This window comes from Nelumbo nucifera, chromosome 1 (assembly GCF_055504915.1).
Source record: "Nelumbo nucifera cultivar China Antique chromosome 1, China Antique-T2T, whole genome shotgun sequence".
NCBI classification, from domain to species: domain Eukaryota; kingdom Viridiplantae; phylum Streptophyta; class Magnoliopsida; order Proteales; family Nelumbonaceae; genus Nelumbo; species Nelumbo nucifera.
Window position 1 is genome coordinate 73577838 of NC_142649.1, and position 26900 is coordinate 73604737.

At 37.5% G+C, this 26900-nt stretch overlaps 2 protein-coding genes and 1 long non-coding RNA gene across 4 annotated transcripts; 2 read left to right on the forward strand and 1 right to left on the reverse strand.

Moving 5' to 3' along the window:
- The first annotated feature begins 11410 nt into the window (after positions 1-11410).
- On the forward strand, positions 11411-12148 carry LOC148803430 (uncharacterized). 2 transcript variants are annotated; one of them, XR_016085594.1, is made up of 3 exons: positions 11411-11550; positions 11701-11795; positions 11867-12148. It is a non-coding gene; the product is annotated as an uncharacterized LOC148803430 (long non-coding RNA). The 2 variants fall into 2 exon arrangements; XR_016085593.1 differs by having other exon boundaries at positions 11701-11789.
- Positions 12149-19847: 7699 nt separating this feature from the next.
- On the reverse strand, positions 19848-21656 carry LOC104604899 (peroxidase 27-like). Its single transcript, XM_010269468.2, has 4 exons — positions 21381-21656; positions 21051-21239; positions 20686-20851; positions 19848-20561 (listed from the first exon to the last, which is right to left on the reverse strand). The coding sequence occupies exons 1-4, from the start codon at positions 21606-21608 to the stop codon at positions 20152-20154; spliced, it is 993 nt and encodes a 330-aa protein (XP_010267770.1). The 5' UTR covers positions 21609-21656; the 3' UTR covers positions 19848-20151.
- Positions 21657-26252: 4596 nt separating this feature from the next.
- Positions 26253-26699, forward strand: LOC104604991 (2S sulfur-rich seed storage protein 2-like). The gene has a single exon (XM_010269584.1). It carries the CDS (start codon positions 26253-26255, stop codon positions 26697-26699), a length of 447 nt encoding a protein of 148 aa, XP_010267886.1.
- The last annotated feature ends 201 nt before the right edge of the window (positions 26700-26900 follow it).

Genomic DNA, 26900 nt, shown 5'->3' on the forward strand with positions numbered 1-26900 from the left:
TTTAAGGGATCAACGGGATAAAGTTGACAAGATAGAAATGAAAACCCACAAAGTAAATGCCAACCAAAACAATAAGTTGATGTTTCTCTAATGGTGGCTACAAATTACCAAATCGAGCACAGATGGCAGTATCCAGATGATCAACGTGCTCATCCCTTATCACTGCGAGTTCTGAGTGAAACTTCACCCATTGTTGTGGAGAATATTGAATCCGTCAATCATCCATTCATCTAAGCAGTAGAATCATTTACCGTTGACTTGTTTAATGGTTTTTAGTTGTTTTTTTTTATTTTTTTAATCGGTCATGCAGGCAATCGGTTTCGTTTTATCTTAATCTCGATCTAGCAAAAATTATTGAATAGGTCAACGATCCATGACCCGGGCGATCAAACCGTTGACCCATTCAATGGTTTTTAAACATTTTTTTTATTTTTTTTATTTTTTATTATCAGAATGGACCATCCGTTCGAATTGAATAGTCAAACCGTTGACTTGAAAATCGGTGGCCAGAATAGTTCCGTTTTCAGATTGTATAAGTCACACGCTCGAATGACATAACATGTATGGTAACGCTTAATGGACCTCACACACTAAATTTTTTGCATATAATTTTTGTTGTCAGAATGGGTTGCCTGTTTTTTTTTTATATTTTTAATTGGAAACTGTCCAGGCAACCAGCTCCAATTTACCCCAATCCCGGTCCTTTGCCAAAAACCATTGAATCAGTCAACGACCCATTGACCTGAGTGGTCAAACCATCAACCCATTGACCTGTTCAATGGTTTTTGGTTGTTTTTTTTTTTTTTTTTGTTGTTAGAACGGGTCGTCTGTTCAAATCGGAGGTTCCATTTTTGGGTTGTATGAGTCACACGTTCAAATGACATAACATGTATGATATTGCTCAATGGACCTCACATACTCAATTTTTTGCTTGTAATTTTTGTTGTCAGAATGGACTTTCCATTTGAATTGGACGATCGAACGGCCGACCTGAAAACTGGTGGCCAAAATGGTTCCGTAAATTTTTGCTTATTGAAAAACTTTGTGGAAATTCTTCTTCTTGTCTCTTTATTTTGAAAGGTACATCCTATATGTACAAGTAGGAGACTTAGTTTGAATAGGAGTTGATTTTCCAAATACATCTAGGAATACAACATGCAAGAAGGTTCCCACCGAAGGTTGCATTTCGATAGGAAGGTTACGTGGCGATCTGGTTTCCCAATACTCCCCCTCAAATTGGCGCATGTAGATTCCGGATGCCCAATTTTCCAAGGAAATATGCGAATTTCTCTTTTCCTAGAGCCTTCGTCAGGATATCAGCCAACTGCTCTGTGGTTCGAACATGGCAAGTAACAATGTTCCCACGCCATAGCTCATCGTGAACAAAATGACAGTCGACCTCAATATGCTTTGTCCGCTTGTGGAACACTGGATTTGCGGCTATGTGCAAAGCTGCCTGATTGTCACAATACAATCGTGCGGGTTCATCATGCGCCACCCCAAAGTACAAAAGAAGTTTCTTCATCCACTTCAGCTCACAACTTATCGTAGCCATCGAACGATATTCGGCTTCTACAGAGGAGCGCGACACGGTATGTTGTTTTTTCGTTTTCCAAGAAACCGATGACTGCCCCAACAGAACAAAATAGCCAGTCAATGATTGTCGCGTCAATGGGCAGCTTGCCCAATCAGAGTCGCAATAGGCATATAGACACAGATCGCTATCAGAACGGTACAATAAACCTTGTCCTAGATATCCTTTCATATAACGCACTACGCGCAGAGCTGCATCCCAATGTTCTTGTCGTGGACTTTGCATGAACTGAGTTAGGATATGAACACAATAACACAACTCAGGTTGTGTAATGGTCAAGTAGATCAACCATCCCACTAACCGTCGATACCGATTTGGATTCTCCATAAGAGCGCCCTTTGCTAGCGTAAGATGATGATTCTGTTCAATGGGCACAGATGTTGGTTTGACTCCCAAGAGTCCACATTCGGAGATGATGTCTAGGGCATACTTCCGTTGCGAAAAAAATATTCCCTCAGGGCCACGAGCTACTTCAATCCCTAGGATATATTTGAGTGGGCCCAGGTCTTTCATATGAAAGCACCGATGGAGATACTTTTTGAATTTCACAACGGCAGCAGTATCATTTCCCCCAATAATCAGGTCATCAACATATATCAGCACGTGAAAATGAACATTGTGTTTGCAATAGGTGAACAAAGAGTAGTCAGGATACGTTTGAACAAACTCAAACTGTATCAAGGCCGTTGTTAACTTTGAGAGCCAACATCTGGGGGCTTGACGCAATCCATAGAGAGATTTCTTCAGTTTGCACACTTTTGTTCAATCCTTAGATTTAAATCTTGGTAGAAACTGCATGTATACTTCCTCATTCAAATCCCCATGTAAGAAAGCATTATGTACATCCATCTGATGCAACTCCCAATTCCTAGCGGCTGCCACACGGCTAAGAAAGTTCGGACTGTTGTCAGTTTGGCCACAGAAGCAAAAGTCTCATTGTAATCTAATCCTTCAACCTGTCTATTCCCGAGGATAACTAGGCATGCCTTATACCATTCAATCGTCCCATCTGAATTATATTTGATCTTATAGACCCATTTACTCCCTATGGCCTTTTTCCCGGGAGGTAGAGATTCCAATGTCCATGTACCATTATCCTCTAGAGCTTGGATTTCCTTCCTCATAGCTTCTCTCCATTTCTCACTTTTTACTGCCTTAGAAAAACTGGTAGGCTTGGCTCCTACAGTGACTGCAGCTAAGAAAGCTTGATGTTTAGCAGAGAAGTTAGTACATGTCACATAATTTGCTATGGGATAGGGAGTCGTACCTGAGGACTTTGATTTAGAGTTGGCTTGAGTGCGAATGGGGTCTTTCAGACATCGAGCAGTGTAGGTTATATAGGGCTTTAATAAAATAGATGGTGTGCGATGTCGATGTCCCCTGCCAAGTTGCTCTTCTGGTGTTGTTTGTGGTGCTGGATCCACACTAATTTCGTCCTCACCGCCATTAGCTTCCACTTCCTACACATCCCCTCCATTGCCTTGCTCATCCTCTCTTCTATTAGTATTTTGAAAGCTCTCCCTATCATTCGCACAAATATCCTCTTCGTCACTCCCCCTGTCTTTATTTCCTCTGTGGCTGTGATTAACATCATCATCAACTATAGCCGCAATAGTCGGGCCAGGGTTGTCTTCAAGAGGTACTTCTAAATCACCGGCATATGGAAATATATTTTCATGGAAGACTACATCGCGGGAGATGAAATATTCACCACTCTCAACATCATATACACGCCAACCTTTTTTCCCATAGGGATAGCCTACAAAAACGCATTTCCTACTCCTCGCTCCAAACTTATCCTTATCTCGAGGGCTCCAATGGGCATAGTAGAGACAGCCAAACACTCTCATTTGCTCGTATCGAGGTGTCGTCCCGAACAGTACCTCATATAGAGTCTTCCCGCCAAGTACGGAAGAAGGTGTTCTATTTATCAAGTATCCAACAGTCAAGACACACTCTCCCCAGAAACGAATAGGCAAACCTACTTGAAACCTCAATGCTCTTGCAACATTCAAAATATGCCTATGCTTTCTCTCCACTCGACCATTCTGTTGGGGTGTTCCAACACAGGAAGTTTGATGCAGAATGCCATGAGTCTCAAAGTACGACTTCATGCTTTTAAACTCTATTCCATTATCACTTCGAACAGTTCTGACTTGCTTGCCAAATTGGCGTTCTGACATGGCACAAAAATTCTCAACAATATGTGCTACTTCACTTTTTTTAAGTAACAGGTAAACCCACACAGCACGAGAATAATCATCAACAATAGTTAGAAAGTAAATGGCACCACAAGAAGCAGGTACTTTATAAGCACCCCATGTATCACAGTGAATTAGAGAAAAACAATCATCAACTTTATGTTTACCTTCAGGAAAAACTTCCCTAATTTGTTTTGCTCTGTAACAAACATCACATGGTTTATCACTTTCAGGTTTACGAAGTTCATCACTGCTATTAAGCTTCGATGTCCCTATGCAGAGACAAAAAACATAGAACCATATGAAATTTTAGAGAATTGATGAATTATTTTACCGAAACTTTTAGATTTTTATTAGAAAAAGAAAGATACCCCAGAATAGCACGGGGAATTAGAACAATAGAACTCTTCTTTGGCATGGAATAAGAAAAAATCAAAGAACTGTCCATAATTCTTTGAAGGTGAGGAAGATGAACAATAGTGAACGATGCCTTTATTTGATATCTTTTCAGAAAGGTTATCTAATTCTAGTTATTAAACGAAAAATGTTATTTATATTGATATTAAGGGCAAAAAGTTGCAGCTAGAAGCCCTAAAAAAATCAAAGAATTACCCATACTTGTTGGAAGGTGAGGAAGATGAACAACGGTGAACAGTGCCTTCATTTGATATTTTTTCAAAACGGTTATCCTATTCTAGTTATTATACGAAAATTGTTATTTTTATTGATATTAAGGGAAAATAATTGTCCTTATAGACTAGAAGCCCTAAAAAAAATTAAAGAACTACCCATATTTTTTGAAGGTGAAGAAGACGAACAACAGTGAACGGTGCCCTTATTTGATATTTTTTCAAAAAGTTATCCTATTTTAATTATTATACGAAAATTGTTAATTTATTGATATTAAGGGCAAAAAAGTTGCCCTTATGGGCTAAAAGCCCTTAGTTCTTCTATCTCATATGAATACTAGGCAATCACGGTTTTATGCTCCCTGTTTGTTTTCAACAAACATATATTGTTTTCTTTTTCTTTTTGAGACTCCCATGTCTGTGATATGCCGAACGTTGCTTGTCAAGCTTATCACAAGTGAGCAGACAGAAAAAGAAGAAGATGAAGGAGGAGGAGAAGGAAATTATAAAATAAATTGCACCCTCGTTTTTATTATAAAAACTCAGAGCAAAAACACAGGATAACCCCTTTCCCTGTCTAGCTAGTAGCTATTAAACAAGCAAGCAAATTAACCAAATCCACACACGATTGTGTGTGTAAGAGCCTTTCTGTCGAAGGGAGAGGGCAGCTAGTAGGGTACGTGCATTTATTATTGTTATTCCCTCGTAGTCGTAGAGGCCACTACCCCTTCTCTAGTTGCTGCTGCTCTCGCCGAACTGACAGGTATGTGACATGTCACAGATGGAGGGAAGCTTCTCCGCCTTCTTCATCAGTCTCTCCATCTCTTCTCCCTGTAATCTACTTTGCTGCTGCTGCTGTTGAACCGTCCACTGGATCGCCTCACACGTGCACTCGTCCCTCATGTTCTGTAGCTCTTCACAGCATCCCTGTGTATCATCCCTCTGACTGCCCCTCATGAGATTCCCCGTCTGCCAAGACCTCATCAATTGCCGACACTCGTTCAACTGGTGCTTCTGGATCTCTTTCCGGCACTCACCAGACTGGCTTTGGCTTTGGCTTTTGTCATCATCTTGTACGACAGTGGTAATGGTGGTCCGGTAGATGGTGGCCTCAGCCATGGCCACCAACCCCACTAGGAAGATTGCCATGACAAGGAGTCTCGCCATTCTCGTTTCTGATGGAAGCTGCGCTGTTACTTTCTTCTTTACACAAGGAGAAGGAATTAATAGGTATTGAGACAGTTGAGATAGTGTGTATAAGTAAGTGGGGGTATTTGTAGGTGGCTTTGATAGCTTGCATGCTTGGAATGTGGAAGAAAGGTTATGGACACGTTGATTGGTTGGATTTGGATGCAGGAGGGTACATTGTCATATGCAACGGTGTCGAGTTTTTCAGATTGTACCTCTGCATGCCGCAACTTATAAGGAATATATTAACGCGTTTATAGATCAGACTCAAAACTTTGGATGGGTGCTTAGAGTTTGGTCCCACATCGGTACTCGTCGTTTGGTTCCACGTAATTAAGGGTCCCTTTTGTTCATGGGGATGGGGATAGGATTTGGAATCGGGTCATTTTGATTCCAATTATTTGAGGCCATGTGTAGTAGTTCAGCTCTCATTTCTTTTTATTCTTATTTATAAGATGAAATTTTAAAATGAATAAAAGTGAGTAAAAATGAATTGAATGAAAAAAAATATTATTAGGAGTTAAATACTTTTTTTTTTGATAAATGATTTCTTATTAAACTCAGAAATGCCTTATGTTTCAAATGACCTCGGTATTGGGTTTTGAAACAGTAAGAATACCATCTTTCTCTTGTTCTAATGACTACTTTGAAGCTTTTTTCAGTTCATAGTTTTCTTTTCCTCATATGCCCTATGAGAGCATTGACCGCTCAACCTAATTAAGATGTAAGTCTCAGAATTGGACATGGACCAAGCTGAGGTCAAACAATTCAAGCCCAAATTGAGCTTAATCCAATACATCTTGGGCCAGGCTTAGGCTTAATCATACCTAAAGAGATTGAGCTATCCAAAATGTTAACCCAAGCCGGGTCATGCCCAAGTTTTCTGACTGAAGCACAATAGGAAGCCCGAAGTCTTGGTCTCAACTCAAGTTGGATAGACTAGGCCTTAGGTTGGGCCTGCCCAATTAGCCCTATTTTTACAAGAATGCATGTCCAACTAACAATTTAAATAATCAAATTTAGGCCAAGTTTGGGAGTGTTTATTTTAAAAATAAGTGTTTTAAAACAAGTGCTTATTCAAATAAGTACTTATTTGTATTTGACACCCAACTTTTTCAAGTGTTTATTTTAAAAAATAAGTACTTATTTCATAATAGGCATTTGGTGGTCTATTTCTTCAATAAGCTTGTTCAATTAGAAAGACAACTTTAACCCTCATTTTAAGAGTGCCACATGTATAATGAAAGAATCGAAAATACTTCGGCAGCAGATCTCAAAGGTGTTGGTCACGCCCTTCCCCGGCCTCGATTATGGCCACTCATTAAGAAAAATGATCTTCACACTATTGATAATGTAAGTTTGAATGCAGACTAGATTTGTTGTCCATTACTCTACCCGCCATGTATTGCAGCCACACATCACCACCTTGTATTATGAGATGTGTCGGCTGCAATGTACTATGGGTAGGGCGTGAGCAGAGAAAGTGAGTAGGAAATCTGGCCTTATTTGAATGGTCGAGAGGTCGATGTATTTACTCTTATCACACTGTGGAACAATGATCTCTTTATTTGTATCAATAAACCCCAAAGAAGCAATAGAGGTTGTCCAAGAATGGCAGAGTTGTTCATTCCAAGAATGACTAACTTTGGAGATGAAATAGAGACTTGAGCAATCAAGCGGTAAGAGTAGAGAGCATCAACCATGCAGTCTAAGAAATAGAGGTTGCACTTGGAGTCACAACGGATTTTATAGTGACTAAAGTAGTTGGCCTTTAACCATGTTGGACCTAGATCATCATCCCCAGTTTGACAGTCAAGTTCACCTAAAAATGCATACCCACATGCTCAAATCCATTAAAAACTCATCAGAACAAGAAATACAAATAGAGACACAAAGAGACCAACCAAAGAAGAATAAGAAGAAATAGAACAAAGCATTCTCTAGTGAGTGCTCTTAGAGGAGTGCTCTTAGCATGAGTTTCTTTTGCTTGGTCTTGACAACCCCGATAGACTGTCATTGATTCTCGATAGCCAGCTTGTCCAATTATTTATTTAAAGACTAAAACGATAATTGGAAGAAGAAAGCACATACACAGCCGATTATTGAATTTATAGAGAGAAATAAAGTACACGTGTAGTAGGATTCTAAGACCAAGTTTATCTAGGAGACTGATACAAATACAGCTGTTATATGTTCTTATCACATGTTGGGTTCTTATCACTTGCAGAGTTCGAGTGGGATTCTACCTTAGAGTCTTCCACCGTAATACTTGTGGAGTTCGAGTTGGACTCTGCCTTGGAGTCTTCTACCATAATACGCCCCCTCAAGCTCGATGGACACGAGGTGACATTGAGCTTGATTCTCAACGAGGAAAGCTGCAGTGCAGGTAACACCTTGGTAAGTAGATCTACGACTAGACTTTGAGAGGAAATATGGCGCACAAGGAGTTGCTTGGAGGTGACTCTGTCTCATACGAACTGAACATCAATGTCCAAATGTTTAGTATTCATGTAGTTACTTTTGACAGAAATGTTTATTTTTCAAATTTTTTGAATCATTACCCGAAATCCTTCCAATCTCTTTTCTTTTATTTTCTAAATTTTTCCTTCATATCAGTCACTCAAAGGTAAAGTAGCAATAAATTCTCTTTGCTTTTGTTGTTCATAAAATTTGTATTTTTTTTATTTTTTTCTCAATAGTAATTTTATGAGTATTTTAGACATTTTCATGATTTTTATTAGAAAATTCTACCAAAGGGGGTCTATTTGCAACTGTATTAGAAAGTTCATGGGAGGTGATTGTAATTACTAAACTTCAGGGGATGTTTTAGCAACAGTCAAAAACTTCAGGAAAAGTTTCAGCAATTTACTATTATTTATAATTAATATCATTACTTGGTGGCCAGGGATGATATTTCACTTCCTTGGTTTGGGATGGGTTTAAGGCCAAGCTAAATCCAACCCTAATACCTAGACTTAATGCCTGAGCCTAAGGTTAAGTCCAATCTATTCAACCCTGGCCAGCCCTAGTGGAAATTCTGTCTCTCTCTCTCTCTCTATATATATATATAATAATAATAATAATAATAATAATAATAATAATAATAATAATAATAATAATACAGTCCACATCACCATGCCTCTCCTTGCTCCAAATCCCCCTTCCTAACCTAACTTTCAATTTTTTTGAATTTTTTATTTTTTTAATTCCACATAATTACCCATTAAGCCAATAATAAGAAAATCACATAGGCTTAACTATTTTTAACAACCATAAAGAAAGAGAGATTTTCTTTCTTAATGTTCAGACAAGTGGCACAACTTTCCCCCTCTTACTCCTAAATTGACTCTAATTCCTATTTTTCTCCTAATTTATCTCTAACTTGTATTTATCTCTTAAATTATCTCTAATTTAGTAGAGAGATTCTCTCCTAAACTATCTCCCCCCCCCCACTTTTTTATCTATATTTATTTTAAAAAAGTTTCAATTAAAAAATTTCAGAATTATTTAAATATTATAAAAAACTTATATTCTAAATTTAAAATATTTATTCAAAACACAAAAATTAATTATAATATATTTAATAATATTCATATTATTGATAATTCTATAATTTTACAAATTTCATCATGAAATTATATAGTAACAATATAATGAATCATTCAATTTAAATGTTATTCAAATAATAAAAATTTAACATTAAAAAATAAAACATTATTTTTAATAACTAATTATCTTAAATGATAAAACATTAAAAATAGCTAAATAATTATATAAAATATTAAACATTACATAATAACATTAAAATAAATAAAAATCAAATAATGAAAAATTTTAAATGTTTTACATATTATTTAAACATTTAAATAACAAAATATTTAACATGACTAAATTTTAAATAGTTAAAAAATAACGAAATTATGTAATAAATTTAAGAAATTTCTTCAAAGTAGAAAAATAATTATAATAGATCTCATAATATTCTAATTAATAATAATTTACAATTTTACAACATTATTAACAAATTATGTAATAATAGTACTAATTATTGATTTCAATAAGTAATTAATATTTTAAAATATTAAATAATAATATTATTTAAATAATTAAATAATATTCTAGATAAATAATTTAACTTATATCAATTAATAATTATAGAAGATAACTTTCAAAAAAAAATAATACTTATTGGTAATAATTTTACAATAATAGTGTATATTCATTATATATTTATATATACTAAAATTACTATTTATTTTATTTTCAGTAATTATTTATTATATTTTTGATATATATTTTTTCAATAATTATTTCTAAATATACTTTTGTTTTGTTATTTAATAGAACATTGTAAATAATTTTTGGAGATTAAACAACTATTATTTAACTCTTCAAATTTAATTTATCATATTTATTGTATTTTTGTTATACATTTATATTTCGTAGTTATATATTTTTTATAATTTATAGATTAATATTTATTAAAGATTAAACTATTATTTGAGATTACATTATTTATTGACTAATTTATTATATTTTCAGTATTTATTGTATTTTTGTAATTATTATATTTTTATTAGATATCTATTATATTTTCATTATAAATGATTGTGTACTTTTGCTATAAATTTTCAATAATAATTACAGATTAAACTATTGTTATTTATTAGAGATTAGACTATTAACTTAGTTAGAATTAGGAGTGTTCGAGGACTAGTTCAGTTCATTTGCAGACTATTTTGCTAACCGAATCGACCTAGTCAAGTCGGGAGTTTGTCACTCGAACTTTGGTCGATTTGACCAAATTGACCTATTTAAGGATTAGTGAAAACCTGTCAACTCAGGTTGTATTGGTTTGGGTCTATTAATTGTTGGTTTGGTTTGGCTTGTTTGTTCAAAAGATTTAAACTTAAAAATTAAATTTAAATTTAATAAAATTACAATGATATTATTAAAAAATAAATTAAAAACTTAAATTTATTATACATAATATTTTAGACTAAGAAATATGAGAATTTTCTCACTTTCTTGTATTAAAAAATAAAATTTAAAATATAAAATATTAATGTATATATTTATGATAAGATCGGTTCAGTTTTAGTCAATTTACAAATGGACAAATCGAAACTAACCTAAGTTGGTCGAGTTGGAAAGTTTCTAAACCAAAGCCGATCAGAAATACTAGAAAACCAACCTACTCAGGTTGAGTTCGACCGGATTGGTTATTAAAAATTTAAAATATAAAACAATTATATACTTTTATGTATTTCTATTGCTTAACTTTTCCTTAAAAAAACCCGTGTATCACACAGGTCGTCCCCACTTATATATTTATATAGCAAGATGGTTCACATCATCATGCCCCTCTTTGCTCTATTACCCCCACCCTACATTCTCCTTGACGCTCTCTCTCCTCTCCCCTTCCCACCACTCCCATTATGCCAAATCAGCATCCTCATTCACCATTCCTATTGACTTGTCCACCTATTCACGTTTCACATTAGTGATAGATAAGGTAGTTTCCACAACTGATTTTCCTAACCAGCCTTCTTATTAAGCCACGTGGCGAGGCAGAGAAAGATTAGCCATGGTCATGTAATATAGGTGGAAATCGTTAGATTCGCCAATCGCCATGTCATCCTTTATAGTCAAAATCCTAATGCAAAGGTAACTTACCAAATGAACGAAAAAGATTCTATGGTATTCCTTAGCTTTCGGTCACGTTAGGTGTGTGTGCTATTTTAATTGATGTCCACGTCTTAATTACAAGGTATTTTTCTTTTCTTTTTCTCTTTTTTTTGAATAAAAATTTGAAAATAAACAAACCGAAGATGCCCACTTACCCACGATTTGTACTCCCCAAACCAATTAGCGTATCTGATAATGGATGCTAAATTGGTTGTAAATAGGCACCTTTGAATATGAGGTTGAAGAAGAGGTACGTTCTATCTACCTTTGCAAATAGAAGTCAGTACTCTTTCCTTTCAGTCGAAAGGCATACGTATTAGTTCATTTTATAGATTTGATTCGTTAATTAAAGTCGTTCAAGTTTGTTGTTTTATCTCTTGGGTATCAACTTTTCTTGCAGAGTTGAACATCTTGGGCATTGATTATTGAAATGTTTTTTTTTTTGGTTGGAGAGCTATGACTCTTAGGAGATCGAAGAGGAGAAGCAAGGTTTAGGTATTTCTTCCAATACTCACCTTAAGTTTTTTTATCTATAAATTATCCAATTAATTTTATCAATGGAGCAGGAGCTTTCAAGATTTGGTACAATATGCTAGAAAAGATTTGCATCAAAGGAGGCTTCAGCACCACTTACCCACAACTGAGCACTTGGTTGCCTGGCTATATTTCATGTTGGATATGCTATATATAATTCAATTAGTAGAGAGTAGAAAGTAATTCTTGAAAAGTGATACCCAATAGCTAGGCATTGAGAGTTATATGTTGCTTACGCTGTGTTTGGTTGCAATGTAAACAAATTTGAACTAATACTTTGCAAATGATTTGATTGTAAATTCTGACCTATTTTTGTTTTAAATTTTAGCTTATTTTGTTTGATTGCAATGCAAATGAAACAAATAAAGACATGAATTTGCAAACTAGAATAAAGTAAAACCCAAAACAAAGTTAAACCAGAATTTGCATTTTTTTTCATTTTCACTCCCATGCATTTGTTCTAGTATTGTGAAGGATAAATCCTAAGAGTTCTCGGATAACTCTTAGGTCATCAATATCTTATCCTAAGAATCCCTATCACTGATAACTACTGTAGAGTTGTTCCTTATCTGATGTAAATATCCAGTTCAAACTCAATCTCTTGTAAACCTATATAAGCAATACAATCTTTGCTCACAAAGTGTGTGATTTCTATTAACTTCTGAATCAGTGTTGATATGGTATCAGAGCTCCCAGTTGATCCAAGCTCAGTTCTCATGGCCTCCAGCAACAACACCAACATGTCCAGCAATAGCCCCTCGGCAGCATCAGTGTCAACCTTTGGTTTTTTGCCAAATCTCACTTCAATACCCAATGTAACTTAGATACTCCCCACCAAACTCAATGGGGACAATTACAACATCTGACATACTCAGTTTTATCCTCTCCTCAACTCTGTTGAATTGATGGGCTTGGTAGATGGATCTATCACTCTTCCACCAAGAGAGATCAATTAGTTCTCAGTTGGCTTATTTCTTCTTTGAATGAAAGTGTTATTGCACAAGTAGTTGGCTTACCTACAACTGCAGCAATATGGAAATCCCTGGCCCTGATCATATGGCTCTCCTTCTCGGGCCCGTATTTTACAACTTCGGCGTTAACTACAGACCATAAAAAAGGGTGCTTAATCAATAAATGAGTATGTCTAGAATGCCAAATCCTTGGCTAAATGCCTTGCTACTGTTTCTGAACTTATTGCAAAACAAGATCTCTTACTTTATCTTCTTGCTAGCCTCGGGCCGGAATATGAATCATTCGTGGCATCTATTACAACTCGCATGAATACTGATGATCTTTCTATTGATGATCTCCATGGCCTCCTGATAAATCATGAAATCTGGTTGAAGTAGAATCAATCCTCTGATTCATTGGTCTCAGCTAACATGGTCGCCCTTCGACCACACATCAGATCAGTCGTTCCAGTTGTGTGGTGGATACAATCATTGAGGAGGTCATGGCCATGGTGGAAGGGGTGGATATTCTGGTTCCAATTCTTTTGGTTCTTCCAATAATAATACACCAAAAGTTATCTGTCGGTTGTGCTCGAAGCCAGGACATGCAACTCAGACCTGTTGCTGCCATTTTGATATCTCTTATACCGATGAAACTGATGCATCTACTCCCATGCAAGCCTACCAAGCCTCCACTGCTTCTTCATTGAATGATCTTGCATGGTACCCTGACTCCAGTGTGACAAATCACATGACTCCCAACATCAACAATCTTCAACAGTGCTTGGAGTACTCTAGTATTGACCAAGTCTGTGTATAAGATGGTATAGGTTTGAGTATTCAACATATCGGTTCTTCGTGCTTCTCTCATAATAATAGTTTCATTTACATAGTATTTTGCATATTCCCGCTCTCTCTAAAAATTTACTATCCATTTCTCAATTTACTTGTGACAACAAAGTGGTTTTTGAATTTTACCCTTCTCATTTTGTTGTGAAGGATCCTACGGGGATGGAACTCCTTCGAGGACCTAGTATGCATGGTTTCTACCAGTTGCCTACTGTTTTTTCCGTTCAAGATCTCAATCATTTTCTTCCAATAAATTACCTCAGACGTTTGTTGGTGAAAGAGTGTCTGTGTCTCAGTGGCATGCTCGTCTTGGGCATCTAGCTTTGTCTATTGTTAAAAGATTCCTTAGTCGTTATGGTTTGCCTTCCACTAATGAATATTTTACAATTTGTGAGTCTTGTCAATGGCAAAAAGTAAGCAATTACCATTTCTTCATTCCCCATGTACATTGCTCTAATGCACCACTTGATCTCATTTTTTTTGATGTTTGGGGTCCCACCTCTATGATTTCTCGCAATGACTTTCACTACTATGTTGTATTCATTGATGACTATAGCCGTTTCTCTTGGGTGTATTTACTTACTCATAAATCTCAAGCTATTGATGCCTTTTTATAGTTCAAGAAACTTGTTGAGAATCAGTTCTCTTCCACCATTAAGGCCTTCCAAAGTGATTAGGGTGGGGGATTTTGCATTTTCACTAAACACTTAAGTGAGTTTGGCATCCAACATTGTCTTTCATGTCCTCACACCCATCAACAAAATGGGTGTGTTGAACGGAAGCACAGGCACCTAGTCGAGACAGCTCTTGCATTACTAGGCCATGCATCTCTTCCCCTCCAATTTTGGGATGATGCAGCTATCTAAATCACCACCTTTCTCATCAATCGTCTTCCCTCACCAGTAACCCATCATATTTCTCCCTTTGAGAGGCTCCTTGGCTCGGCTCCAGACTATTCCCTTATGAAAGTCTTTGGTTGTCGTCACTATCCTCTCCTCTGTCCTTACAATAAGCATAAATTGAATTATCATTCCCAACCATGCATTTTCCTTGGCTACAACCCACATCATAAAGGGTATAAGTGCTATCATACACCCTTTTACCACTTGTTTATTTCTCGCCATGTCATCTTTGATGAAACAGTGTTTCCCTATGCTCTCCTTCCTTCCTCTTCACCTCCTGCACGATCCACTGATACTTATGTTGCTATTCTGCTCAAACCTCTACCTCCTCTTACATCTGATTTTGGTTCAGATACTAATGGCTCTCATGAGTGTTTGTAGGAGTTTGCTGCTCTGTCACAGGATACCACAGATACCACAGCTGATGTCTCTCCCACCTCTCCTCTTCCTTTAGGTACTACTTCGGATGCTAGCTCTCCATCGTCATCTGATGTAGAATATTCACCACCACCGCCACGTGGCATGTGTTCCATTCAGGAACTTTTAGATCGTACTGCACCTGTTCCGCCTCCACTGCATTCTCACATGGCTGTTTGCTCCAACCAGCATGCACTCTCCACTCGTCATCCCCTACCTAGTGCATTACTTGCTGAACACACTACTACCCTCTCTGAACCCAATTGTTTCTCTGAATCTAACAAATCTATTGAATGGCGTGATGCCATGTCCACAGAATTTAACGCTTTGTTGCACAATGGTACATGGTCATTAGTATCTCCACCCTCTCATGGTAACATTGTTGGGTGAAAATGGGTCTATAAAGTTAAAAAGGAAGTTGATAGGGCTGAAAGTTGGGTCGGGTTAGGTCGGGTTGAGGCCAACCCTAGCCCAACCCTAAGTTCTAAACCCCAACCCTAACCCTAACCCAAACCCAACCTTCAACCCATCCAACCCAACCCTAACCCTAACCTTAACTAAATTCCTTCAACCCTAACCCAATCCAACTCAACCTGAAGTCATTTTTGGGTTGGGTTGGGCTCGGGTTGGGCTCGGGTTGGGCCCAACCCTACCCAACCTTCTTACCATCCATTAAAACCTCATAGAGTTTCTCGATTTTAGATCTTAACTCAACTTTCACTACATATATTAATCATATGTTTCATTAGTATTTGTTTGTTGACATTTTTTTTTCTTTTGTTACAAAATTCAGAAAAACAAGTGTTAAAATGACTATAGTTTATTATGAGTTATGGCTTACGATAGATCTTTCTTGGGCAGCAAACAACATAGAGGAAGATGAAGAATAAAATTTTAAAAAAATAGGACATAAAATAATGTTATTAAGGTTTTAGTTTTTCTAATTAGGATTAAGTGAAGTGATTATCTTAAAAGAAATACATAATACTATGTGGTGGGGGCTATACAAATATCATGCATCTAAATAAATCAATTATATATAACATATATTTATATATGACATGTACTATAGAGTTGGGTTCGGCTTGGTTTGGGTTGGCTAAGGGGTCAACCCTAACCCAACCTGAAGTAAAGTTGGGTTCATGAATTTCAACCCTAACCCTAACCCGAACATCAACCCGACCCAACCCAACCCAACTTTTTGAGTTGGGTTCGGGCCAACCCAGCCCAAGTTGTAGCCTTAAAAGTTGATAGCTCCCTTGAACGATACAAGGCTCCTCTGGTCACTAAGGGGTTTACTCAACAACCCGATGTTGACTTCACCAATACTTTCAGCCCAGTTGCGAAGCCCATAACCATCAGAACGGTTCTCACCATTGCTCACTCTCGTGGCTGGCCCATTCACCAACTTGACGTTCGAATGCCTTTCTTCATGGCGAACTTCATGAAAAGGTGTACATGTCTCAGCCGTCGAGTTTTGTGAACCTGGATCATCCCCACCATGTTTGTTGACTTCACAGGCTATCTATAGACTGAAACAGGCTCCTCGGGCCTAGTTTTCTCGTCTATACTCCTTCTTGCTTCAGGAAGGGTTCACTTCCTCTACATGTGATAGCTCTCTATTTATATTGCATAAGGATTCTGTCACCATTTTTGCCTTGGTTTATGTGGATGACACACTTCTTACATCCAACTCTCAATCAGCCATTGATCATTTGTTGGCCCAACTACATTCCACATTTGTCATCAAAGACTTGGGTCCTCTTCATTTTTTTCTTGGTTTGGAGGTTCATGCCAATGGTGATCGTCTCTTTTTATCTCAGCAGCACTATATCCTCAACTTACTTGACAAGGTGGAAATGCTCGGCTCCAAACCTATCTCCACACCAATTCCCCAAAATGCCTCCTTGTCATCATCTGATGGTGTACCTCTTGATGACCATACCTTGTATCAGAGCATTGTTGAGTCACTATAGTATGTGACATTGACAACCGAATCTTTTATTTGCAATCAACAAGGTATGCTAGTTCCTCCATCAACCCACCTCAATGCATTGGCAGGCTATCAAATGCATCCTACGATACTTGAAGCATACCATCTCACTAAACCTTGTCATCAACCACTCTTCTCTCTCCTCCCTCACTACCTTCACTAATGCTGATTGGGCTGGTTGTCCAGATGACAGAAGATCTACGAGAGGTTTTTATGTTTTTCTTGGTGGTAATTTGTTATCTTGGAGTGCCAAGAAGCAACCGACAGTGGCTCGCTCCAGCACCGAATCTAAGCTACGGGCACTTGTGAATGTTGTTACAAAACTAATATGACTTACCTCTCTTCTGAAGGAACTTGATGTCTCTCTCTCATCGACACCCACCGTCTGGTGCGATAATGTTAGCACCACATACCTTGCTGCCAATCCCATGTTCAAAGCTTGCACAAAACACATTGAAGTGGACTTCTACTTTCTTTGCGATATGGTCCTCAATCAACAGTTGGATGTTCGATGTATCAACTCTCATGATCAAGTGGCAAATATCTTCACCAAAGGCTTGTCCTCTTCCCGTTTCACTCAGTTGCGTTCCAAGCTCAACTTTACCCTGTTGACCTTGCGGGGGGATGTGAAGGATAAATCCTAAGAGTTCTCGGATAACTCTTAGGTCATCCATATCTTATCCTAAGAATCCTTATCACTAATAACTATTATACAGCTGTTCCTTATCTGATGTAAATATCTAGTTCAAACTCAATCTCTTGAAACCTATATAAGCAATACAATCTTCGCTCACAAAGTGTGTGTGATTTCTATTAACTTCTGAATCAGTGTTTATAAGTGCAAATAAAATTGCACTGCAACCAAACACTGCCTTAGAGTTATACATGTGGAACCAGGAAGACAACATTGTTGCAAACCAGCCGAGATCTTTTTCTTTCCACTCTCATTATACAGATATAAGCTGAGATCTACATAGTAACAACACAGAAGATGGGAATGGGATCTCTTTCTTTCCATCCGTAAGGAAGCCATTCATCACCTTCCGTTGGGCTCTCTTTTACTTTTCTAATCAAGATCCACTCATCTAGAAACGTTCCTATTCTTTGCATCTAAACTTGATAGTATATAAAATAATCAGTCTCAGACTTGATAGAAACATTTTTCCAATTCCTAACGTCATGGTCAGTTTCAGAAAAAAAATTCCGTCATATGATTAGTCACTGGTCATCGGAGAACTCATTGCAGCTGGCTCCATTTGTATACCCATTTTCTTATATTTTACGGGTGAGGGACGAGTGCACGTGTGAGGCGATCCAGTGGACGGTTCAACAGCAGCAAGGTAGATTCCAGGAGAGGAGATGAAGAAAATGATGAAGAAGGCGGAGCAACTTCCCTCCATCTCCATGTACGGCTTGTCACAGACCTGCCGTTTATTTTCAGTGAAAGCAGGAACTAGAAGAAGGGGTGTGATGACCTCTTAAGTTAACAGTAATAAATTGTACCTGTTAGAGAATATCAATTTATTCAAGGATCTCACCTAACGACTTAAGCTTTTAGGTTAAATGATTCTTTAAGACGGTATCAGAACTATTTTGACTAAATGATTTAGTGTTCAATCCTCATTACCCCAATTATAATTAATTAAGTTTCAGTACAAACTTTCATGATTTTATAGTAATAATAAAAGTATTATTAAAGAAATTATAGAGCTAAATGAGATAAGAGAAGCAAACCAGAAACTAAAACCACTTCCATCAAAACCCAACCCGATCCCATACCAATCATAATCCACTCTTTCATCAGCAGAGATGAGGGTACAAATCTCAAACTTTTTTTTGGTAAACTTGTTATACATGGTTACTAAGAGGTTACTAAGAGGAGGCTGAGTCAAAACATAATGAAATGGGATTTTGGCCGCCCCCCCCCCCCCCCAAAAAAAATTGAACTAATATGTAATAGATCACTCTCTAATTTCTCCTCCAACTCCTAAAATTAAAAAATATGTAATAGACCCAAACCTTCTCAATCCATTTTTTTCCAAACCCTACTTCTTCTATTCCCTATCTCATTTTTCTTGTTTAAATTGACCCCGAAAAAGAAAATTCCTAACTCCGCCACTGCTCTAGAGTGCTGCCAAGAGCTAGAGAAGATGAAGTGCAAAGTTCAATTATTTGCACCTGTTGGCTCCACTAGAGGGTAAGAATAAAAGATTAGCTGAATTTTTAACTGCAAAAACGGGATAAATCCTTAATGTCAAATGCAGCCTTAGTGCTGGATTTTATAGTTGTTTTAGTGGCTGTGGGACAAATCATTTTGCTACACGTCGGTCATGTGACTCACAACCACCACTAAGGGTGTTAATGGACCAGTTTTAGATTGGATCCCGTCCGATCCAAAATCAATTTGGATGGATTGGATGGATCAACAAGATATATTGGATTGGACCAATTCGGTCCAAAATATTTATTAGATTGGATTGGATCTGATCTGTCCGTAATAAATTTATATTGGATTAAGCCAATATTTGGTCCATTGATATAAGATAAGAATATAGGTGTCAATGGACCAAGTTTGAATTGAAACCAATCTAAATCAAAACGAATTTAAACAGATTAGATTGTCCAAACATTAAATTGGACCGGTTCAAAATGGTAAAAAATATTCATCGGACTGGATTGGACTTGGTCCATTTATAATGAACTCACATTGGACAGGATCGGATTGGACCAAATCCGATCCAGTCCAATTGACACCCCTAACCACCACCCAATTTCTCTTTTTTATAGCGTGGATTTCCCATCTCAAATAATAACGCCCCAATATCAGCCATTCAATCTCACTTTTGTGCATGCATTGTTTCATGTGGAGGATCTAGAAGTTCTACCAAGAATTTTAAAATAAGAATATTATCGGTTAATTAAGATTCCCTTAACACAGCCATCAACTAGCAATGCCTCCTGTTGATCTTGATCAACTAGATGGGGTAGAACTGTAGAAGGGGTTTTGAATCCTATACATTTATATTCGCAATACTATATAGATTGTTGTTGTATAATGGTTTCCACCTTCAGGCCAGCCTTTGGGGGAAAAATCAAACACAAGAATAACTTGAATTCCGATCCTATAACAACATTTACTTTAGAGTAGACGTACGATCTGTATGCATTGTCATTGCCCTTGCCTAGTTGCCTAGTTGCCTAGTTACTTAGTTAACGAAGGCACACTGCTTCCTGATTTCACCAGCGGAGGCAGTGAGGACTCCAATGTTACCCATGTTCACCATGGATACCCCAAAATCTTTAAAGAAACTGGATCCACTACTGCTAGTAGACTGCTGAATCACGTAAGCTTTGGTGTCAGCATCATTCAGCAGAGCCGCATCGGATTGGAAGAGTCCCCTTCTTTTAGCCACATTCTTGTAGTAGCCTGTGTCGAATGTTTTGTAGCTGCCTGGATCCATCTCTACACTTGTCACAACATCTCCTGCCTTACATTTGCTCTTCAACCTCTGAATGTAGATGGAATCCAAGGATGGGTCACTGTCAGCCCTGCCCGTGAAGTTGTATAACCGGTTGGTGAAGGAGGGGCAGTGAGACTGCCCAATTGTGTGAGCACCTACATACAGATCATCATCAAGATGATAGAAACAGAGTGATGGTTAGAGGTTCGAACTTGGTGTACTTGGATCAATTAATGTAGTAGAAAAATTAAACACAATCATGGTGAAGGAGAAGTTTACCTGAAAGGACGACGAGGTCTTTAACACTTAGACCCTTTGCCATGAACCTTGTCTGGAGGTCGCTAATGGTTGCGAAAGGAGGTGGTAGATTTGTCAATGCTTCTGATGCCAAAGACACTCTTCCATCTCTTCTCCCCGTTGGAACTTCCCAGTAGGGTCCCTTGACCTACAAATAAACAATTAAGTTTTTGCTTTATTAGAAATATAAATGATTTGTCGTTTCGTCTCACATATATATATGAATCCTCTGTTTCCAAGGAGGATACATGATGAGTTACTACTCTGTATCCCCATTACAGCAAAAAAAAAAAAAAACAGAGACAATAAACAACAACTAATGTATTTTCAATTATATATAATATTACCAGGGAGACAGCATCCCTAGCAACCAAGGCGAGGATGTCTGCACAAGAGACAACTCCAGGACACGCTTTCTCCACTGCAGATTTAACCGCGTCAATGATCCCAAATCCATTGAGGCTTTGGTTTGGGATTGCCGATTTCTCAGCTTGATTGTTGGCTGTAGAATTCAAGAGCACCGAACCATCGCAACCCTGCAAATGCTTATAACAACTTTGTAAACAAACAATATATCTTCTTGAAATGTATCATGTACGTAGCTATATTTATACCCATAATAATTATTAATAAATGTGAAAATGATGAAATCCAAGATAGTAGTGTGTGTAGCGTACCCTGACGAAACAATCGTGAAAATGCATTCTTAACAAAGGAGCGGCAAGGGAAGGCACAGGTAAGACGTAATGAGCAGTCGTCTTTCTCACTATATCTTCCACAGCTGGGCATGTATTCTTGTAGAATCCCACTCGCAGGCCCTGCGCGCTGGTGGGGTCTAAGTGGAAGACCACAATTGCCAATTGAATGAAGAAGACAACTGATGAGAAAAGCTTTAGAGCAGCCATGTGGACAGGAAAACAACAATGACTATGCTTCTCAATTCCAAGGCACTGATGAATGAATCTTGATGAGCTAGAACAAGTCTTCTTATATACCTCAGCCGGTCAGCCAAGCCAGCTATGCCTATGATCAACTTGTCATTGATGGGCTGTCATGTGAATTGTTTAATGGATGTGGTATTATTTGTGTCATTGCATTCCTTGAGCTTTGTGTAAGCTATGTTAGATACCTACATTACATAACCCCTATTGACTCGAGTATGAAGATAATGAAACAAGTGTTGATATGATTTACAATTATTAGAACTTGGCTGGCTAAATGTGCAACCAGAAAGAGAATGAAGATGGACGAATTCAGTTTAGCCAGTACATCAAGTCCCACAATGAAAACTAGTTGAGTAGTTTGCAGTAAATTAATTGGACCAAATGAATTAGTCATAGGCTCCCTATCCCGGCCAGAATATTCCAATTAATGCAGATTAATGCTATCCCACCTAACCAGCCTTGATTAATTAATCAAGTTGGGTTCCGAGAAAACCAGACCAGACAAGGGAACCCGTATTCCCTATTCAATAAAATGGTGCAATCGAGGTCTTACGACTATGGGAATACATGGAGTTCTGGGTTATCTAATATTATATTAGAATGAGAGAGGAAATGGCTTATGAGAATGACTTTTTTTTTTCCTTTCTTTCTCTTGGTAGAGAATGAAAATGAATCTAAAATGAGGCTCTCAAGTCTCAACCACCGTAGAAGATAATCAGAAGGAAAAAACAAAAGAAAAGAGCTGACGTTCGTACAGGTTGACCTCGCTAGAGATACCTTCTGTATTCAATTTTCAACCAAAACAAGCCCTGTTTTGACCAATAATAAACAGAAATGTTTATTGACCAATAATAAACAAGCCCTGTTTTAAAAGGAGTAATAAACAAGCCCTGTTTTGAAAGCAGAACGTGACACACGCAATTTTAAAGGAGTAATTTTGTCAAAAGATGATGCCGAAAAGATATGATATGAAAAGAGTTTTGATCAATCAAAACCCACCCATGAATTTTAATAAGTTATTGCATTTATGATTCCAGTTGACTGGTTGGAAAATTTTCAGATATCATATCCTTTTGGTATCATAGTCGAACCCTAAAATACCAAGAGTGCATGTGGTGCCACTTATTGGCCATCCTCAGCTGTTATACTATGTCAAAATTCCATCGGATCAGTTTTGGAAGGAATACAAATAGAAGTATATACGATGCAAAATCTTACATTTTGAACTATTTCGTGTGTATTTGCATTTGTACTCTTTCAAATATATGTAAGTAATTAGGTCAAAGCACGTAAGATAATGTTATACTCCACTAATTAATTAATTGTACATACTACAAATCTTATACCACCTGATGATGCGCAATCTGGTCGGCAAATCACCCTCCATCACCACCAAATGCAATTGTATATATTTTCAAATTGTGTATACTGTTTTATGAAGCCAGCCAAAACAAACATGCTGAGAGGTTAGAAGCCAAAGACAAATTTTATTACTAATAACTCCATTTTATTTTATTAATTTCTAAAGCAATGAACCTTGTATAAAACTAATTAAGAGAGTGGGAGAGCGAAATCATACCTTAATTTGGGGCTTGTTTAATTAGTTGCCCATTGGAAGTCTCAGTGCTAGCTGTTTCCTTTTCATTTCTCATCTCTTTTTCTATTCTTTTCATTTTCTGTTTTTTCATATTTGAAGAACAGTCGATAATATTTAATATTGTTTGAGTGATACGCAGCAAAAACAAAATTAAAAAAAAAAATGAGAGAGAATCAAATAATTAATAAAGGAAGTAGGGTGTTCTTGTGGCTTTCAGTTCTATCTGTAATATAATTTGTTAGGACGTGTGGATACCATAAGGTTAGAATAAAATAAGTTATTAGAGGTAGCTGCGCGCGGGTATTAATGGCATTCTCTAACACAAAGGCTCCATGATAGGAAGGAGGTCAATCGAATGCACATCACCAAATGCTCTAACCAAAGTCTGGTCCGATTTTAATTAGATACAATCTTTTTTATTGTTTATGGTGATAAGATAATATACGAAATTAACATTTGTAGGGGGAGTAGGTCATAAGATCAGGATTTACCATTTAATTCATGGCATTAATTAGGTTAAAATCATCTTAGAGTTAAGACAATTTAACTGTTGGGAATACTCACTAAATCAAGAAAGTTGATTTAAACCAAATGACTAAAACATTGTACCTTGGTTAATATATACTCATGTGATCGAGAACCATATATTTCATTCAGTTTTATAAAATTAGAAGCCATATTACATTTAATTTGGAATTGCTTATTCTTGGTCATATAACTTACAAAAAGAAAAAAAAAAGACATTCCAACCTCAAACTGTGTTTGGTTTGAAAGAAAAGGAAAGGTAACCTCTTCCATATTCTAATTATATGGGTTCATAAAATGTCATGATGACTTACCCACAACTTTTGCTTGATTTTCCACTTATCAACGAATCACACTATATACGGAAAAAGCTTCTTACTTCATGCAGCTACTACAAATGCTTGATGGCCAAAGAAAAATGCTTAAATTTTAGGGGAGGGGGGCGTTCACAAATTTGTTTTAGAAACTGAAACAAAAAACATGTGAGTTTCTAGTTTTGGAAATATGTTTTTATCTGATTATTTAATATCAATTTCCATAAATCATTATAATTTCTGCATTTGTGTTTTTTTTGTTTTAAGAACCACTGTTATGATGGTTTAAAAAGCATATATATTTTTTTTCAAAATCAAGGTTTAAAATTTTGATAAATAAGTGTTGTATCTTTTGTGTTCTGATACACCTATTTACAGGTGTTTCGGGACCCATCTCTTTTTAATAAAAAATATGCCTAATTACTTTTCAAAAATAAATTTTGAAAAAGAACTAAAATAAATACATAAAATTGTGTATCTAAATACTGATACGCCTCTATCAATACACAGGGATGTATGATACTTTGAACCATGTTTAAAACTGATTTAGCACGATCTGGCTGTTTCCAGCTGGAGGTGATATGGCTTCTAAACGGACGGTGGACTGAACCTGCAAGGATATCAAAGAACTCCGAGATGTTAACCCAATGAGGTCGCTCTGATGCTTAAGTCAGTAGACTAGTAGCGAGCTAAAATTGTTTGAAAGTAGAGAGCTTGAGAGCAGGAAATCACGCATACCTTGCACTCCTGGGGGGTGGAGCCTTTATATAATGGAGTCCTCGCGGGTTTCGCGGAGTAGTTCCGGAATCCTCGTCACGATGAGATCCGTTTCTGCGATAATGGGAGATAATGTTGCTAACGGATAGGGTTTATCGAGTCCGCATCGGTCGGGAGAGATAAGGCTAGCTGTTACGCGATGTGATCCCGTGAAGTTCGAGAACCATCAAAAGGATTTTCGGGATCCTCATAGTGGCACGTCGGTATCCCCGAGCTGACGCCTTTAAGTCCCGAACTAGACTGAGTGTCGAAGTGCCTTGGCATTAAAGTGTTATTGTTGCGATCTGGTACGGAAGCAATCTCATTTCGGGGTGACCCTATCTCGAGGTCATTTTAGCCCAAGACTGTTATGTTGCGGGCTGATCATGCTGAACTGTCATCTGTTAGTCAAACAGTGTCCACGTGTCCCCCTATTACAAGATAGGGCCAAATCACCTTTCATAAAAAACAAAACCAATATATTACCTTTCTAAAACAAAAATAGAATTGATAAAAGTATTTTTCTTATTTGTTGATATTACGATTTCAAAAATAAATAAAAACAAAAACATTCATAGTCTAAAACACCTCTGAGTTGTAATACAGGGAGGATAAAGGATATCTCTCCTTTAGGTAAGAGCTATAGCTATTCTCCAATGATATAACTTGGTGGTTGGGGTTGGGATTGGGATTGTAAAACCACTATCGCATATCAATTTTCTACGAGGTAGGGCTGCAACTTTCGAACTCAGGAGTGGGCCTAATCAAAACATGGGTTGAGGCCTTGTGTAGCCTAAACCCTACTCAACCCTACTCGACTCCACTGTACATAAAATAGATGCCTATATATGTAGATATGTATATTGTATGCCTATGTAGATATATATTGTATGTTTATATATGTATTTTTGTCAATATCGTTTGTACATATTGATTAGACTTGGAATGGTAAACTGTTGATCAACCCAATCCCAAGGTTTCAATGTTAGGTTAAACCTATCTTGACATGAATCCAACTAAACCCGCCCAAAATTGGACCCCAATTAGTAATCGAAGTGGAAAGAGCCAAACAAGAAACAAGACAAAATTATATTGTAGTACTAGTATCCGTGTCGAAAAAATTCAGTGGTTGAAGTCTGGGCAACAAACACGTCGATAGATTCCTTAACACAATTCTGGGGCGGGGCATGGAGAAGTAGAAAATTGAAAAACTCGACACCGTTGCATTACAGGTACGTCCATTGAACCTCAACCAATCAACGTGTCGATGACCCTTCTTCCACATTTCAAACATGCAAGCTACCATACCCTCTTACAAATACTCGCAATGAGATCCACCTCTCCACTATCAGCTACTTCTCATTCCAAGTCTCAATACCCATTCCTTCGAAACAGCATCGATCAGAAACGGGAATGGCGAGACTCGTTATCATGGCAATCTTCCTAGTGGGGTTGGTGGCCATGGCTGAGGCCACCATCTACCGGACCACCATCACCACTACTGTCATACAAGATGGTGACAAAAGCCAAAGCCAAAGCCAAAGGCAAAGCCAGTCTGATGAGTGCCGGAAAGAGATACAGAAGCACCAGTTGAACGAGTGTCGGCAATTGATGAGGTCATGGCAGATGGGGCTCCTCATGAGGGGCGGTCAGAAGGATGATACACAGGGATGCTGTGAAGAGCTGCAGAATGTGAAGGACGATTGCACCTGTGAGGCGATCCAGTGGACGGTTCAGCAGCAGCAGCAGCAAAGTCAATTACAGGGAGAGGAGATGGAGAGATTAATGAAGAAGGCGGAGCAGCTTCCTTCCATGTGTGACTTGTCACAGACCTGTCACTTCAGCGAGAGAAGCGACTAGAGAAGAAGGGGCAGTGGCCTCTACGACTACGAGGGAATAACAATAAAATGCACGTACCCTACTAGCTGCTCTCTCCCTTCGACGGAAAGGCTCTTACACACACAATCGTGTGTGGATTTGGTTAATTTGCTTGTTTTGTTTAGTAGTAGGCGAGAAAATAGAGGTAGCGTGTGTTTTGCTCTGGCCTCTGGGGTTTTTATA

Excerpts from the sequence above, each read along its gene's own strand:
- LOC104604899 (XM_010269468.2), bottom strand. The coding sequence starts at position 21,608 with ATGGCTGCTCTAAAGCTTTTCTCATCAGTTGTCTTCTTCATTCAATTG. Across the intron at positions 21,240-21,380 it reads TTCACGATTGTTTCGTCAGG|GGTTGCGATGGTTCGGTGCT; the intron begins GTACGCTACACA and ends AAGCATTTGCAG. Across the intron at positions 20,852-21,050 it reads CTAGGGATGCTGTCTCCCTG|GTCAAGGGACCCTACTGGGA; the intron begins GTAATATTATAT and ends GTTTATTTGTAG.
- LOC104604991 (XM_010269584.1), top strand. The coding sequence starts at position 26,253 with ATGGCGAGACTCGTTATCATGGCAATCTTCCTAGTGGGGTTGGTGGCC.